The sequence below is a fragment of the Podarcis cretensis genome (assembly GCF_951804945.1).
Source record: "Podarcis cretensis genome assembly, chromosome: 8".
Classification (NCBI taxonomy): Eukaryota; Metazoa; Chordata; class Lepidosauria; order Squamata; family Lacertidae; genus Podarcis; species Podarcis cretensis.
In genome coordinates this window covers 84,386,386-84,402,172 of record NC_137177.1, presented here as the reverse complement: position 1 = coordinate 84,402,172, position 15,787 = coordinate 84,386,386, and the positions used below count along the sequence as shown (strand labels likewise).

At 47.2% G+C, this 15,787-nt stretch overlaps 1 protein-coding gene across 3 annotated transcripts in view; it reads right to left on the bottom strand.

Annotated features, from left to right (window-relative positions):
* Nucleotides 1-9,836: 9,836 nt before the first annotated feature.
* The window catches only part of CMKLR1 (chemerin chemokine-like receptor 1), a 33,800-nt gene continuing 27,849 nt past the window's right edge, over nucleotides 9,837-15,787 (bottom strand). For all 3 annotated transcript variants that reach the window (XM_079987185.1, XM_079987183.1, XM_079987184.1), the window contains one exon: nucleotides 9,837-11,130. In XM_079987185.1, the coding sequence (XP_079843311.1) occupies nucleotides 10,039-11,127 (1,089 nt within the window). In that variant the 5' untranslated portion in view covers nucleotides 11,128-11,130 and the 3' untranslated portion in view covers nucleotides 9,837-10,038. The remainder of the gene's footprint in view (nucleotides 11,131-15,787) is intronic.

Below are 15,787 nucleotides of genomic sequence, written 5' to 3'. Positions count from 1 at the left end.
GAGCAACGTTGTTGCTAGCCTGTTCCTGCCGGCACCCTGTCCTGCTCTTCTGCCGGAGCTCCTGACCTCACCCGACTCCCTGCCTTGGACCTCGCTTCAGTTTTGACGGACTGCCTCCATACTGCACCCTCAACCTCGGACTGGACTTGGACCTTGCCTCATGGTTAACCCACGGGACCAGCACACTGGTTCAGTCCTCAGCATCCCCGAGACAGTATGAGAAAGACTCCTATTTGCAACTCTGAAGTCAAAGTAGATTCCAGTGTTGTTAGATACCCTGTGTTCCTTTTTCCTCTCCTTTCCCCCCAAATAAACATGCTTCTACCCTCTCTGCAATGCAACAGTCATTGGGCAAAATGTCCAACAGGTGGCAGCAATCTCTCTCCTATTCACTTGGTGACACATTCCCTGCTACATTCATAAACCACTTGGGTTATAGTGGAACCAGTTTGATTTTCAAGGCAAAGGTAGCCGAATAAACAGCACGTCGTCTTTCCTGCCCTGACAGTGCAATATGCCAGGCAGATCTTTCCAGGTGTGAAGTCCTGACCAACTAAAGCTCCTGAAAGTCCCTGCCGGTGAAATATACTCAGAGTCGAGAGTGGATTTCATGCTCTTTATTCAGCTCATAGTGGTGAGGAGGAATGAAAGTCCCCTCAAAGTATCTGCTTTATATACATTATTTACACAATGGGCTGCACGTGATTGGCTAATTCCGGAATTCTCCTGTAGGCTTGAGACTGGCATTGAGAAATGCTTGTGCTTCTTGAGCAATCCCTTCAAGAGGCAATTCTGGCATGGTCCATAGCGTCTCTTTCCTTCTTTTCCTTACAAGGGAAAACACTCCCCGTTGTTGACACTGCTCCAAGCGCACTGTTGTGCCGTCAAGCATCAATACAAGGTTGAACAATCAGATAAGCTCCTTTATCTCCAGCTGCAGGTTTCCCATTAGTCAGAAACCTTCTGCTTCAACTCTCTGGGGGGATAAGTGGCACCTTTGAGTCCTGCTTGTCACCAAGAGCTTATTTTGGAGTGGTCTCCTGGAGCATGAGAGAATGCTAGTTATGTCTGCTTTGTGGGTGGGGTGTTAGACATCAATATGCCCCAGGAAAATAAGATCTCCTGCTAAAAGAACCTGTGCCAAGTTCTCTATTTATATTGTGAAACGGAGCTTTGCTGCGGTTCTTTCCCTGGGAGGCTCCCAAGCAGAACCCAGGGAACACCGCTGCAATCCCGTAAGAAAAGACAAATGGTCTCTAAAGAGAATTATCAGTGCCTGTTTGTGTCATTCCTTCCTTCGTAATTTTGTTTGCTGCTTTGCTGTGCTCAAAGAGGCTTACTACTGTGATAGGAATTTTGAGGTTTTAGGTAAAGGTAAAGGGACCCCTGACCATTAGGTCCAGTCGTGACTGACTCTGGGGTTGCGGCGCTCATCTCGCTTTATTGGACGAGGGAGCTGGCGTACAGCTTCCGGGTCATGTGGCCAGCATGACTAAGCCGCTTCTGGCGAACCAGAGCAGCTCACGGAAGCGCCGTTTACCTTCCCACCGGAGGGGTACCTATTTATCTACTTGCACTTTGACGTGCTTTCGAACTGCTAGGTTGGCAGGAGCTGGGACCGAGCAATGGGAGCTCACCCCGTCACGGGGATTCGAACTGTCGACCTTCTGATCGGCAAGTCCTAGGTTCTGTGGTTTAACCCACAGCGCCACCCGCGTCCCTTTGAGGTCTTAGTTATGGGTTAAATGTTCATAAGTTTACCAAGCAAGCACATACATAGATCAGCACAGGGGGACCGACCTAGAACCATTTTTTATTCCCAAACTGTCCCAAACTGACCAAATGTTTTCTCTGCAAGGTCAAAGGAAAATGGAAAAGCCTCCCCATTGTTTTTTCCTTCACAAATCCTGTCTTAAGGGTATGTCTGTGTTTGAATAGGGTGTGGGCCTGTGACCTGGCCCAGGAACTAATTATTTATCATTACAAAAGAATGGTCAGGCTCCCCAGGCAATCCAATCAAGTAACCTGCCAGACAGGAGATAAACAACGATGGGGAGAAAAACAACAGTCAAATTTCTGTTTTAAGACCGCCTTTTCTGTGATGTAGGTATGATGTATCTGGGGGGTGGTCTTGATCTACAGGGTGGAATTTCAAAAGTCTTTATAAGGCCTTGTGCGCCATTGTTCTGGGTTCCTCCTCTCTCCTTCGTGTGGTGAGTGAGGACCCTGTTGCAACAGATCAATAAAGATCAGGCTTACTAGCTGCTTTGCTTCTCAATATTCTCTGGTTGGCCTCTGTTATTTTCTTCTACCAATAGGGAACCTATGTGAAGACTCTATATGGGCTCTCGGATACCCCATAAGGGAAAAGGGCAGAGATTTTGTTTACAACATACATGCGCATGCCACGCCTTTCCACAAAAGTTGGACAGCCGCCTGTCAGGGACGAATCCCGCATTGCAGCAGGGGGTTGGACTAGATGACCCTTGGTGTCCCTTCTACAATTCTATTTTTCTCTGCCCACCCACTCCTGCACATTGCTTTACGAAGGCATAGCCTCAAAAAGTGACAGGTCGGTAAAAGGTAAAGGTACCCCTGCCCGTACGGGCCAGTTGTGTCCGACTCTAGGGTTGTGCGCCCATCTCACTTAAGAGGCCGGGGGCCAGCGCTGTCCGGAGACACTTCCGGGTCACGTGGCCAGCGTGATGAAGCTGCTCTGGCGAGCCAGCACCAGCGCAGCACACGGAAACGCCGTTTACCTTCCTGCCAGTGTGGTACCTATTTATCTACTTGCACTTGATGTGCTTTCGAACTGCTAGGTGGGCAGGAGCTGGGACCGAAAGACGGGAGCTTACCCCGCCGCGGGGATTCGAACCGCCGACCATGCGATCAGCAAGCCCTAGGCGCTGAGGTTTTACCCACAGTGCCACCCGGTCGGTAACTGGTCGGTAACTGAAGCAAATAAACAGACTGTGAGAGCTACAGCTACCTGTGAAATTGCCGCCTCAGTTGAAATTTCGTGTACCATTCCTGGAGGGAATCGATTCTTCGTATCTCCCTCATCCCCACAGTGAAGTGCAAGGCAGCTGCTTCAGCAAGTAATGGCGTTGGCTGCCTCCCCATCTTCCTCCAGGGAACCAGGTTTGCCCTCTCCCTCCGACACTTTGATTCATTAGCAAAAAGCGTGCTAAACGCCCTGCATATTAAAAGCCGAGGCGCCAAGCACTGCCTGTTGTTGAGAGAGGCCTGCTGCGCAAGAGAGAAGCAGGTGGCAGCGCCCCGTGGAGACCCGGAAGGTTCCGTGTCGGCTTCTGTCAGAAACAGGCACCGAGGGCTGGCGGGTTCAACAGGGATGCTTTGCAGGGGGGAAGTAGCCGGAGGAGCGTCAACAAAATCTGCAACGTTATAAGAATTCTAAGGTCCCAAATATACAGTCATACGTCGCGTTGAAGTAGCTTCGGGATGAATCTTTTCAGGTTGCACTCCGCGGCGACCCGGAAGTAATGGAGTGCGTTTCTTCTGGGTTTCACCGCTTGCACATACGCAGATGCTCAAAATGACGTCACGCGCATGCGCAGAAGCGGCAAGACACGACACGCGTATGTGCAGACGCACAGTCACGTCTTACGTTTACTTCAGGATGCGAACGGGGCTCCGGAACGGATCCCTTTCGTATCCAGAGGTACCACAGTAAAAGAAACGTTCGTAAATGTACAAGGCAAACACATACATAAATATATAAACCACGTTTCTGAAATAGTACAGGAGAGCAGTCCTGAAGTTGTTTTGACTCTCCCAAATTGACCTCAAATTTTTCTCTGCAAGGAGGAAGGAGATGAGAAAGCGTCTTTTGCTTACCTGTCTTAAGGGAGTATTTGTGTATGAATAGGGTGAGCCTGTGACCTGGTTTCTGGAATTTAAAGTATTTACCATCACAAAAGAATGGCCAGGCTGCCCAGGTAAAGCAATCAGTGACCATTAACAGATATCCTGGCCAACAGGATTTCTGCTGTAGACCACCTTCTTCTGTGATGTATGTATGATGTTTTTTGGGGGTGGTCTTGAGCTACAGGGTAGGCAATTTCAAAAGTCTATATAAGGGTTTGCACACCATTGTTCTGGGTTCCTCCTCCCTCCTGCATGTGGTGAGTGAGGACCCTGTTGCAACAGTTGAATAAAGATCAGGCTTACTAGCTGCTTTGCTTCGCAATATTCTCTGGTTGGCCTCTGTTATTTTCTCCTACTGATAGGGAACCCACTTAAGGACTCTATACGGGCTCTTGGATAGGGACGCGGGTGTTGCTGTGGGTTATACCACAGAGCCTAGGACTTGCCAATCAGAAGGTCGGCAGTTCGAATCCCCGTGACGGTGTGAGCTCCCGTTGCTCGGTCCCTGCTCCTGCCAACCTAGCAGTTCAAAAGCATGTCAAGTGCAAGTAGATAAATAGGGACCACTCCGGCGGGAAGGTAAATGGCATTTCCGTGCGATGCTCTGGTTCGCCAGAAGCGGCTTAGTCATGCTGGCCACATGACCCGGAAGCTGTACGCCGGCTCCCTTGGCCAATAAAGCGAGATGAGTGCCGCAACCCCAGAGTCGGCCACGACTGGACCTAATGGTTAGGGGTCCCTTTACCTTTTTATGGGCTCTTGGAAATCCCATAGGGGAAAAGGAGCAGGTTTTTTCTATATCAGTGGTAACAGGAGGCCTGCAGCTTACATGAATATGTTTGTTTACATTCCAGGCATCTGGGCGCCAAGGCAAAATTGTGCCAAGTCAGAAGGACCCCTGGAAATGTCCCGTCCCCCCACAATGCCCCCCACCTGTTCAAAGGCAGTGTGCTGAGAGGGCAATACTTGGTGGGCTCTGGGAGATCTCGGGAGCCTCGCAGGGCCCTAGGGTGATTTTCCTGGGGGCATGGGTGCCATCTAGAATAAAATATTGGGGCATAGCTGTCAACCTTCCCTTATTTGGAGGGAAACTCCCTTATTCCAGCGTTGTTTCCCACTGCTAGCCTGGATTGTTGATATCCCGGGTTTCAAAGGAAGCAGCTCCTCTCCCTCCCTCCCTGCCAGCCAGGGAGGAGGGAGGCTCCAACTCTGTTGCTTGGCTGCGTTGCTCACCCAATAAGGAGTCTAAGAACGACTGGGGGGTGGAGCTTGCATGCCTTGTGCCAATCAAATCGGCCGCGTTGCCTGGGGACTCGCCTTTGCTCAGCGCTTCCCAGCGGAAAGGTGACGGTGTGGTTTTCCTTGCTGCATCCCCTTTGCCGGGTTGCTGCGCTGTGGGAACTACCACTTGAGGCTTCATTTGGCTGTTGCCTGGGCTTTCTGCCTTTGGGCCTTTGGCTCTACTCTGTGTTTGTGTGTGTGTGTGTGTGTGAGAGAGAGAGAGAGAGAGAGAGAGGGAGAGAGAGAGAGAGAGAGAGAGAGAGAGAGAGAGAGAGAGAGAATAGTGAATGTGTCACTTAAGCTGACAGTAGGAATGCTGTTGCTTCACACAATTACCTTCACACAATGTGTAATTAACTTGGGAAATTTTTTTACCGCAGGATGTGGTGAGGTCAGTACTTTAGATTTACAAGGGGATCTGAGAGACAAATGGGAGATACGGTTTGTCAGTATTAATGGACAGCTAAATAGAAACTTAACTCCAAAAGTTAGGACCAAGATTCAAATCCTGACTGGGTAACTTTCCTTACTAGTAACATTGAACCATGAGGACGAGATGGTTGGACAGTGTTCTCGAAGCTACCAGCATGAGTTTGACCAAACTGTGGGAGGCAGTGGAAGACAGGAGTGCCTGGGACAGGTGAGGCTGCTGATCCCTTATTTTGGCTGCTGATGCCTTATTTTCGAGGCTGCTGATCCCTTATTTTCAAATCTGAAAGTTGACAGCTATGTATTGGGGGGGGCACAAGTAAGCACCGCCTCACATAATCAATCGCACGACGCAGCAGACACACACCATTTGAAGGGCAATGCCCATTAAATTGGGGGAGTATCCCTCTCAAATATTTTATTGGGGGGGGGGGGGGTTAAGGGATCTCGGCCTCTAGGAGTTGACTCTTCTGCCTGGAGGCTGGTTGACAAGGGGGGAGCTTGGAAAGCTCTTTTCGTGCCTGGTTTTCTCACTGCAGCATATGAGCCAACTCCTGGGGGCCAAGGTCCCTTTGCCCCCCCCAAATTAGGGGGACCACAGGACTTACATGACACCCCCCCCAATTTTTTTTATGCATGTTGGCACTTCTGCCTTGCAGAAAGAGCTTTTTATTTATTTATTTTTGTAATAATTTTCATTGCATTTTCTGTTTTACAGTTTCAAATAAACATTTTACAAACTTTAAAATATCCAGTGACTTCCCTTCTTCTCCTTCCGTGGTTCCATTTTACGTATCATACATGCCTGCATATTTTACCATAACCCTTCAAATCAATTTCCCACTTTTACATCCATCAAAAATTATTTATTCTGACGAATTTATCTTAATGCTGCCAGCGTTTTCAGCTGTACGTGCAGAAAGAGCTTTTTAAGCCCTTGGGTCTCTGGAGGCTCTCGTGAGATCTCTCATGCAACCCCTTCTGGCAGTTCTTTCACTCTCTTTCTATTGAGTCGCTATATTTTTCAACGGAGCATGCAAGGCTGCGATCACATAAGTAAACTGCGCACAAGGTTTCGGGTCTCCTGTATGGAGGTGGCAGAGCTGTCACCTCAGGGCAGCACATTTTCAATGTACTTTTGCGCCACAATTCTTTGCGAGAAAGTGTGCCGGTCAAATCGATCTTCATGTAATCCCACCGCTGGTTTTTGCTCGCTGCCACAGCCCCGTCGGTGAAATCGTGAATTATCTCCCGAATTAACTGCACGTGAAATTGGATAGACAGAATGGCTCAGCCCACCTTTTGTAGAAAAGATTTATTAATGGACTATGAAATATTAACAGAAAAGACAACAGAAAGAGCAAGAAAGTTGCTTGACAGGCTCTATGAAACAACAAATCCCTGAAGCATGATTTATACCCATGGAACTTCACACTCCTTCTACTTGAATCAAATCCTCCACTGGGCGGCGGGGTGGGGGTGTGACATTTCCTGTGTGATAGGAATTTTATGGTCTTAGATATATGGCAATGTTCATAAACATATCAACCAAGCACATACATAGATCAGCACAGGAAGACTGATCTGGAACCATTTTGATTCCCAAGCTGTCCCAAACTGACCAAATGTTTTCTCTGCAAGGTCAAAGTGGAAAAGCCTCCCCATTGTCTTTTCCTTCACAAATCCTGTATTAAGGGTATGTCTGTGTTTGAATAGGGTGTGAGCCTGTGACCTGGCCCAGGAACTAAGTATTTATCACTACAAAAGACTGGCCAGGCTCCCCAGGGTATCCAATCAAGTAACCTGCCAGACAGGAGATAAACAAGGACAGGAGAAAAACAACATTCAAATTTCTGTTTTAAGACCGCCTTTTCTGTGATGTAGGTATGATGTATCTGAGGGGTGGTCTTAGGTTACACCCCTTCTGTGATGTATGTATGATGTTTCTGGGGGTAGTCTTGATCTACAGGGTGGCAATTTCAAAAGTCTTTATAAGGCCTTGCGCACCATTTTTCTGGGTCCCTCCTCTCTCCTGCGGTTGAGGGGAGCACCCTGTTGCAACAGATCAATAAAGATCAAGCTTACTAGCTGCTTTGCTTCTCAATATTCTCTGGTTGGCCTCTGTTATTCTCTCCTACCAATAGGGAACCCACTTAAGGACTCTATATGGGCTCTTGGATACCCCATAAAGGAAAAGAGCAATTTTTGTTTACAACACCTGAATATGTATTAGAGAAATCAGGGGCGGTCATCTCATGTAGATCTATTCGTGTGGGAGATTCAAACCACCGAGAACCAGTTGTCCGTGTGGTAGAATCAGCTGGGGCCTGGGAATCCTGCCTTCCTTTTTTGAAACTCAAGTAGCTAGCCCTCATGCTTTGTCAGAAAACTTTGAAAACAAGTAGGCAGTGCGCAGCTCTAGTGTTTAGAGGATGGAGCTGTGTTGCTCCACATGTCTACAAAACCCGTTTTATTGGTCTATAACAGTTCTCCTGGCACAGTGGTGAAGACCTGTGCCCCCTCCCCAAATGCTGCTGCGCTAGAACTCCCACCTGGAGACCCCAGATTCAGCCGCCCCTGCTCTAACCATCAAACCCTCTTGCCCATCATTAAAAAACCACGACTCTCCCTTTGACATCTCAAAGGAGCAAAATGAAACATTCTCTGGCGTGATAGGAATTTTGAGGTCTTAGATATATGGTAATGTTCATAAGTGTACCAACCAAGCACGTACATAGATCAGAACAGGAAAACCGACCTGAAACCATTTTGATTCCCAAACTGACCAAATGTTTTCCCTGCAAGGAGGGAGGAGGGTCAGGGAACCTTCCCATTGTCTCAGGAATTGAGTAATCAGCATTTTAATGGGTGACAGGCTATCAGGAAAGGCAATCAGATAACCTGGCAAACAGGAAAAACAACATTCAAATTTCTGTTTTAGACCGCCTTTTCTGTGATGTAGGTATGATGTATGGGGGGGTGGTCTTAGGTTACACCCCTTCTGTGATGTATGTATGGTGTTTCTGGGGGTGGTCTTGATCTACAGGGTGGCAATTTCAAAAGTCTATATAAGGGCTTGTGTGCCATTGTTCTGGGTTCCTCCTCCCTCCTGCGTGTGGTGAGCGTGGACCCTGTTGCAACAGTTCAATAAAGATCAGGCTTACTAGCTTCTTTGCTTCTCAATATTCTCTGGTTGGCCTCTGTTATTTTCTCCTACCAGTAGGGGACCCATATAAGGACTCTATATGGGCTCTTGGATACCCCATAAGGGGAAAGGGCAATTTTGTTTACAACACTGGGTACAGGGCAGAAGATTCTGCCTGAATCTTTGTCTGTGTGTGTTTGAAGCAGGTTTTGGACCTTTGGCCTGGAGGCAAGAGAAATGCACCCTTGTGGACACTCCCCCAAAAGATGGTCTTTCCTTTGGCACCAGAGTTTCATTTTCTCAGCCATTTTCATGCACCAGAAGTAGGAGACTATTTTGGCCTGGAGGGCCCCGACCCTTATCTAAGCCCAGCCCATGGGTCAGCTTTGATGTCAGGTGATTTATAGGTGGGCGGTCCCATCCACGGACTCATGGCGGGGCAGGGGGGGAGTGTCTGCTTAGCCACTGCATTCTGCGTGGTACATCGACCCAGCAGGACTGAACTCTACCCCCACCCCACCCATCAGGAGATATTGGCCAGTGGAACCAGCTGACTGTCAGCTGCCTGTGGTTTGGCCTGGCGGGTCTGGGGAAATGGCCTCATGCGGAAAATTGGGCCCCCTGGCAGAAGGTTAAAATGAATTCGGGAGAGGGGTGAGGAATCCTTAGGATGCAGCACAGCCGCATGACAACGGAGTGTGCCCAGAGGGATTGGCTTGTTTTGACTGATTGCCTATAAGACACTCTGCAAGCCTTTTTGGCTGAAGAGCCAAGGTACAAGTGGTCTAAATAAATGAAATAATAAACGAATTTGAGGATATGAATACTGTTTTGGAAGCAGCACTGTCTGCTTGCTTCTGTGCCGTCTTCAACATGCATAGTTGCAATAAGATTATTGCTATTTTAAAAACTAAGCCTACAGTGTTCTGTCTGCTCTAGCCTTTTAAAAATCTGTCCTACACTTTCAAATGTTTGGATCAAGGGAGCATGAACAACAGAGTTTATTCCTTCATTACTGAAGGAATAGATTGATGCAGGAAAGTTGAATTTTGAAGACTTGGCCTTGAAGCTTGCACGGGTGACTATGGGCAAATGTTTATGGGATGGCCTTTGCGATTTATCCCATGAGGATGAATGACAGGATTGCATTGATATGATGTATAACTCCTTTTTTGGAACCATTGAAAATTTAGAAGCCCTTGGAATATCAGATTGTAGCCGGAAAACCCACTCTGCAATATCCAACCTCCTCCTTGCCTCTGTGAGCAGACCAACAGATGCGTATATTCTACAGCTCAAACTAGAATTGTCTCCTTTTCAGTCATTGAAGAGGGTTTTGTGAAGCTCCTGCGGGCAATAGTTGAATGGACAGTGTCTTCACTCAGCGCATTGGCCAGCCTGGACAGGACAGTCACCTTAAACTTTTTGAAATCTTGGCCCATGAAGACATAAAGAACAGGGTTCATGCAACTGTTGGAAACAGCAATGGCCGTGACAATTGGTATTCCATTCTCAAGGACGGCTTTGCTGAGAAAGTGGTGCTGGGTTTCCATGAGGTTGAGCACATGGTATGGGCACCAACAGAAGAAGAAAGTCATTATAATGGCAATGATGATTCTCAAGGGCTTTTTGGACTTGGCGAGGCGGTTTCTTTTCAGGCGGGCAATAATGATAATGTAACACACTGTGATGACAGTCATTGGTACTATGAAACCAGCCAGGAATCGCAGAATGGTGACTGTCTTATGCCTCTTTTCATCTAGATGGTGGTGAGCTGGAAGGCTGGACAAAGAGTAGTTGTTAAAACAAATGACACGATCTTGAAATGCTGCTGTGTCCCGAAAAACAAGGGCAGGAGAACTCAACAGAAAGCCAAGAACCCAGATGAGGGCACACAGCAACCAAGCAATCTTAGGATTCCGGTGGTTTTGAGACCAGACTGGAAAAGCCACCGAGATGCAGCGATCGATGCTGATCATGGTCAACAAGAACACACTGGTGTACATATTGAGAATGAGAAGGAAGGTGTTGACCTTACACATTCCTTTGCCAAAGACCCAGTGGTAGCCCATGGCGGTGTAGGCAATGTTCAAGGGCAGGAAGACATTGAAGAGGAAGTCAGCCACCGCCAAATTCAGGAACCAGATGGCATTGACCGACTTCTTCATCTTGAGCGTGATGACGGAAATGACCAAGCCGTTGCCCAGGAGGCCCAGGATGCAAGTGACCGTGAAGATTAGGAGAGCAAGGATTCGAGTGATGAATGTAAAGTCTTGGGCTGATTCCTTCGTCCGGTGGCTTTCGTCAGTGATGACATAGTAGTCGTCATTGTAGTAGCGGCTTGCGTCGTCGTAGTAGTCCGTAAAATTATCAGGTAGATCCATGACCTGTTGGAACACAGATTGGTGAAAAAGTTAACTTTTTGTAAGCACCACTTGCAGGGCAGACTCCAGAAGAGAGGAGCAGAGATAGCTGGAGCCCCCTAAATTTGGCTTTGGCAGTAGACTCCTTGAATGATTGGGGAGAGCTCTATTCAAGCATGTTACTTGCATGTAGTGCCTCTATGCAAGTGGGGATGAGCCCTCTAAGGTCAGTGTGGTGTAGTGGTTAAGAGCGGTAGTCTCGTAATCTGGGGAACCGGGTTTGCGTCTCCGCTCCTCCACATGCAGCTGCTGGGTGACCTTGGGCTAGTCACACTTCTCTGAAGTCTCTCAGCCCCACTCACCTCACAGAATGTTTGTTGTGGGGGAGGAAGGGAAAGGAGAATGCTTTGAGACTCTTGAAGGGGAGTGAAAGGCTGGATATCAAATCCAAACTCTTCTTCTTCTTCTTCTTCTAACAGCCATGCCACTACACCCACCACTCTGCACAGGTTGGAGGGCAAAGTTTGGCTTGTCCCGATCACCTGTATGTTGCCTGCATAGGTGAACATGATGCCTGAACAGGTTTAGAGACTGCAACTGTAGACAAGAGAGGCTAACTGAGAAAGGAGAGGGAGAGTTGCAGTAAGGGCCGGCTCAAGACATTTTGCTACCCGAGGCAAAGGACAAGATGGGACAAGAGATACACAGTAAAATGCTTCATGGGAGATATTTGTAAGATATTTGTAAGAGGAGTGTTGTGTGCTGATTGACTAAGGGTGGAGTGTGACAGCTGAACAGGTTGTGGGGAAAGAGTGAGCTGGGTTTTAGGGGGTCCTGAGGATTAGGGGATAGGATTAGCATTAGGGTTTGCGTTAGGAATAGGGTTTTAATTATATGTTAAAATACAAAGTATCCCAACACAGGTATTAGAAACAAATCACAAAAGAAGCTGCTGTATTCAGCTTTTACTTGAGTAATAAAGTTTTGCTGTTCCAAGCACGTCTCATATTTGGCCAAGCTATCAAGAGATAATGGTGTTTTTATGGTGGCAACAGAGCACCAGTAATTAGGAAATGGCTTGATGTTTTTGAAGGCCAGAACTGGGAGCCTTCTATTTATTTATTGGCCGATCTTCACCCTAAGATCCTAGGTTGGGTCATAGAATTAAAACACAATATTAAAAACCAATTAAAACAACCTGCAGCCGTAAAAATAAAGCGGGTCCTAAAAATACATGCCTCAAAATAATTTTGCAAAAGGAAGTAAGAGTTACAGAGAAGGTATACCAGTTTTACTGCATATAAGACGGGAAGATATAAGACTTCATATATCCAATGAAGATTCCAAGCCCTACATTCCTGGAATTCCTTCCACCAGATTTTTCAAGCTACACACAATCAGCTCTCTCACTCTTGTTATCAGTGGTTGTGAAACTTTGAGTTCATTGGAAGTGTATTTGGAGTTTTCCCATGGAAATATATAAACATGTGAATCTATCTTTTACCGAGTTAGATCACTGTTCCGTCTAATACAGCACTGACCACACTGACAGCTCTCCTGAGTTTCAGGCAATAACCTTTCTGAGTCTTCCTGCATACAGTTCTATGTTTGCATGAGTCCTGTCCGTTGATGCTGAGAATTGAACCTCGGACAATACAAAACAGACGCTCAGTCCAAAATCAATCAGGGCAGTCAAGACACCTTTCTCACCACTGCAGATTTCTCTTTGCAATGCACAGAGGAGTGCTGGGAGTGTTCTGGATAAAGGCCATAAGGAGATTAGTGTGGCTTTTCCTTTGCCTTGGAGTGGTTTACAAGTCAGATGATGATAACTAATAGCATCATTTGCAATATTCAAAACCGATGTCGAAGACAATAGAGATGTGTGTATGAAGTGGTATTGCAGCCTGACCAAAAACCCAACAGTGTGGCTGGGAAAGTGAGTCAGGATGAAGCATTCTAATTTACAGCTCTTTTCCTTTTGTCTCCGGCCGAATTCTGGGCTGAGACCAGTGAAGTTTTTTCAGATGCAGAGGCACAGTTCTCCAGGGCCACAGGGGGTTATTGACCCCTTACTTAATTAAGTCCTACTGAGTTTGAGGGCCCCAGTGCCATCCTATTTGTGCTTAGTCAGAAATAAGCCCTGCTATATTTTCTGTGTTTCTGAGCAGTTGTCCTTTTTAATGGACTCATTAGAGCAGTGGTGTCCAAACTTTTTTCAAAGAGGGCCAGATTTGATGAAGTGAAGGGCCGTGAGGGCCAACTAAAGGGCTGTTGAGCTTTTTTAAGGACTGAAGTTGCTGAGCTTTTTTTTTATGATTTTACCCCAAAGTTATTGAATGTTGGTTTTTTTAGGGTTGAAGTTGCTGAGCTTTTTAACTGACCAGCAGGCTGGATTAGACTCCCAAAACATGCCTACATTAGAGGGTGTCTGGAAGCAAAGCTGTGAAGAAAGTGTTGGGAAGCTGCCGGGGAGATAGGGGCATTTGGCAGGCCCCCAGCTGCCTCCAGCCACCAGCCGACAGCTGGGCGATCTCCTGTTCCCGGAGCAGCATCAATCGGCGACATGAGCCTCCAAAACATTCAGAAGCTGTGCACGCTCTCATCAGCAGAGTGAATAAATCCTCGCAACGGAAGTGGCGGACAGAGACATGTGTAAGCATTATTTACAGCATTTATTCAGCATAGTTCAGGTACAAAGGAAAAACATGTCTGCTTCCCTTCGTGTCCAGCAAAACAGCAGTATAGCAAAAGCAATATACAAACGAATATTCCCAGCAAGCCTGTGCTGGAAGTAAACAGGCATGTGACACACAACAGTCATGCCTGCTCCTTTTAAGGTGGAACGGAACTATATCCTAACATCCTCCCCCTTTTTGTGTAAACCGTCGTACCTGTGGTTCAACCCAATTGCAACCTCTGTACATAAACTTTAAGTTGCTCTCTGGTAACAACTTTAGACAACAGATCTGCAGGAATTTCATTTCCTGGCATGTAGGACACCTGAATGAATCCTTTCTGAATACACTCTCTTGCACGATGTAACTTTATCTGCAAGTATTTGGTTCTTTGCTTGCAACTTTCTGAGTTCAGCAAAGCCAAACAGGATCTATTGTCTTGATACACCTGTATAGGACATTTCACAGAAACCTTGATGTCCTGAAACAGTTGCATCAACCATTCACAATCCATGAGTGAAAATGATAGAGCATTAAGTTCTGCTTTACAGGAACTTAGGCTTACTGTCGTCTGCTTTTTGCACAGCCAGTCAAAGGGGTTGCCGTGGTTTATGGTCCTATCACCTCCCCCATCCCACAATTTTGCAGTTGCAGGCAATGTCAGGGCAAAGCCCAAGAAGACCCCCCCCCCCCCCGTGCTTACATGGCAAGGCAGGCAGGCTGGCTGTGGTTCCTCTGCCTTGTCAGAGTTCGCGGAGTTCTTCTCTCACCCACAAGGCTGCCTCAGCACATTTGCTAAACCACCAGACAGTGTGTCCCAAATTAGAAGCCTCCAACTTCCTGACTCAGCTGCTGCCCACCATGTTAGCAGCAGCGAGAAAACAAGCAGGCAGCGAGAATGCCCATGTCACAGGGCCAGGGAATAACTCCAACACGGTTTTCGTAAGGGAAGGTCCTCTTGTTTTACAGTGGAGCAGCACAAAACAGGCTATTGAAGCAGCATTTTCAGTCTGTGTGCCAAAGGGGGCCTTCTTGTCTCCGACATTTCAGTGCCAATGAAAAAGACAAAACATTTGGTTGCCTGTGAATTGTAATTAGAGGTAGGTAGCCGTGTTGGTCTGCCGTATTCAAAACAAAATAATCCCCCCCCCCCCCCCGCTTTCAGTAGCACCTTAGAGACCAACTAAGTTTGTTATTGGTATGAGCTTTCGTGTGCATGCACACTTCTTCAGATATCTGAAGAAGATATCAGATATGATATTTGAAGAAGTGTGTATACACACAAAAGCTCATACCAATAACAAACTTGGTTGGTCTCTAAGGTGCTACTGGAAAGGGGAAAAATTATTTTGTGAATTGTAAGGCAGAGAGCATCCATTGCACAAATGAACCAATGTTCTCCTCCACCCCTACTTCTTATTCTGTAATCTACCCCATGATTTGTAATCCCCCATGATTTGTAGTAGGGTTGGGATGCATTTTAATGCATACCTAATTCACACATCCCTAAACAACACAAGAAGGGAAACTATAGCTGTCCTTTAACATTCACACACAGAATCATAGAATTGTGGGGTTGGGAGAGACCCTGAGGACCATCTTGGCCTACTCCCTGCAAGCAGGGAAATGCTGGCCCAAGTCACCCAGTGAACTTCATGGCTGAGCAGGGATTTGGACACTGCCCCCCCCCCCAGGTCCTACTTAGTTCAGTGGGTGGTGGTGTGGTCTAAACCACTGAGCCTCTTGGGCTTGCCGGTCAGAAGGTCGGTGGTTCAAATGCCTGCAGAGGGCTGAGCTCCCATTGCTCTGTCCCTGCTCCTGCCAACCTAGCAGTTCGAAAGCATACCAGTGCAAGTAAATAAATAGGTACCACTGCAGTGGGAAGGTAAACGACGTTTCTGTGTGCTCTGGTTTCCGTCACGGTTTTTCGTTGTGCCAGAAGCAATTTAGTCATGCTGGCCACATGACTCAGAAAGCTGCCTGTGGACAAACACCGGCTCCCT